General features: G+C 40.1%; 1 protein-coding gene across 1 annotated transcript; it reads right to left on the bottom strand.

Annotated features, from left to right (window-relative positions):
• Nucleotides 1-791: 791 nt before the first annotated feature.
• Nucleotides 792-2,027, bottom strand: LOC114098478 (olfactory receptor 52E8-like). Its single transcript, XM_027942721.1, has 2 exons — nucleotides 1,926-2,027; nucleotides 792-1,646 (listed from the first exon to the last, which is right to left on the bottom strand). Exons 1-2 carry the CDS (start codon nucleotides 2,025-2,027, stop codon nucleotides 792-794), a joined length of 957 nt encoding a protein of 318 aa, XP_027798522.1.
• Nucleotides 2,028-2,336: the final 309 nt, after the last annotated feature.

Here is a 2,336-nt window from a genome sequence, read left to right as displayed (position 1 = left end):
TTTTATTTTAGTCTTTCAAATTGGAGTGTTAGTCTTTTAGTATTGACTTATAAAATTTCTTTGTATGATAATGGCACATATCCATTTTCTGATATGTGTTACAAGTGTATTCTCCCAGTTTGGGGCTTACACTTCTCATGTTATTAGTAGCATACTTTGAAAAACAATTTTTTAAAAATGTTTTTTAAAAAGCCTATAGTCAAAATATTGGTTCATTGAAGGTCATCTGATCAGTAGAGTTCTAAGCCCTTTCACAATGGGCCTAGTGGATCTCTAAAACCAATCTGTCATTATTCTGCCAGTTCCAAAATGTGTAGCTGGACTAAACATACTTGGAAACTGGCAGAATTCCTTTCTACTTGAGAGAGGACTCCAAGTTTTGTTCTGTTTAGGCATTCACCTTATTGAATGAGTCCCAGCCACATCATGGAGGGTATAGTTTTGGTTATGCACCCAGTACAGTTTAAGACTCCAGTAAACTTGTGTCTTGGTTTGGCTGACTTGAACCACAGTAATATTTTATCCCTGAAACGTAATTTTAATATTCATTATAGAAATAGATGATACTTACTTTTGTAATAATAAGATTCTAATTTATCTAGGAACAAATATTTGCTAGGTAAATTTATTTCCAATTTGATACTGCACATAAGCAAGGAAACATTTTGTGTTTAGTGTCAAATTCTGTAAAACATTTACTCTATTGAAGCTTGATGACACATATATTTCCCCTCTCAGAAGAATGCAAAGGGATAAAATTTGAGGACTATCTCCAAATTAAGTATGCACAGTCAAACCTCCTTACAAAAAATTATCACCACCCGATCTCGGATCTGCTTGGTTCTTATCCCATAAATAAGGGGGTTTAGAGCAGGGGGGATAATCACATATAAGTTAGCAAGGAGGATGTGGATATAACGTGGAATATTGTGGCCAAATCGATGGGTCAGAAAGGAGAAAAAGGCTGGGATGAAGAATGCTAAGATGACGCACACATGGGAACCACAGGTATTGAGAGCTTTACGCCTGGCCTCCCAGGATGGGAGTTTAAAGACAGCATGGAGAATCTTCACATAGGAGACAGCAATCAAAATAACATCCAAAAGGATCATAGAGATAAGAATTAATCCAAATAATATGTTGACCTTGATGCTGACACAGGCCAGACGGGCAATGCCCATGTGCTCACAGTAGGTATGGGGTATGACATGGTGGCCACAGAATGACAGCCTTAGAAGGAGAAATACAAGTGGAAAAACCAAAACAAAATTTTTCAACATTCCTACCCCAACAATAAAACAAATTGTTCTGTTGGTGAGAATTGTGTTGTATCGGAGAGGGTGGCAAATAGCAACGTAGCGATCGAAGGCCATGGCCACAAGCATGAACGTTTCTATGCCTGTGAACAGGTGTATGAAGAACATTTGAGCTAAGCAGTCCCTGAAAGCAATTTCACTGAAACCAAACCAGAATATGCCTAGCACTTTGGGGATAGTTGCTGTGGACAGGCCCAAATCAGTCAGAGCCAAAATGGCCAATAAGTAGAACATGGGCTGATGAAGGCTGTGCTCAATCTGGATCACCAAAAGAATGGTGGCATTCCCCAGGAGAGCAATCAGATACACTGTGCTGAATTGTCGCGACCCCTCGCCAGCAAGGGAAAACACGGCACAGGATTCTTCTTTCAGCAGTTTATTCAGGCCTTGATTCAAGTATCATCTTCTAGCGACCCCCCGCCGAGCGCCCAAGCACAGCCTAATAAAGCCTCCCGCATACCAATCCCAAGCTGCCACGTGGATCTCTCTCATAGGGTGGTAAGAGATTGCGCGCCAATTCTCCATAAAAGGAGTTGTTTATCCCAGGCCACAGTGGAAGCCGGCGCCATCTTCTAATGGCGGCCACGGTCTATAGGAACGGCTCACCACACTGAATGGGAAGCCAAGCCAGAGCTGCATATTTTCCAGTCCTGGGATTCCCAACAACAGAAAATAGGAGGGGTGAATACATGAGCTATTTGCTGGTGACATGCTGGCAAGGGCCTCTGATGGGCTCACTCATTTGAAGGGTGCTCTGCAGGTCTTCTCAATGCTTCACTGATATCGCTAATTCTGAATAAGAACAAAAAAAAATATGTAGTTAATTCATTTTATCTTGGAATGCAAGAAAGATTCATCACTATTTATGGCAAAAGAAGGAAAATGATCCTTAATAAATCACTTATTATTTAAACATTCATTAGATACTCTGAGTTTAGTTAGATAATAAACCAAGCCTAGTGATAATATGAAACCAACTAGCTGGTAGATGTTTCTATATTGAACTCCATTTAAAAAAAA

Source organism: Marmota flaviventris, chromosome 9 (genome assembly GCF_047511675.1).
Source record: "Marmota flaviventris isolate mMarFla1 chromosome 9, mMarFla1.hap1, whole genome shotgun sequence".
Taxonomy (NCBI): Eukaryota; Metazoa; Chordata; class Mammalia; order Rodentia; family Sciuridae; genus Marmota; species Marmota flaviventris.
Note: the sequence above shows the minus strand (reverse complement) of the source record. Positions and strands in the feature narration are given on the sequence as shown.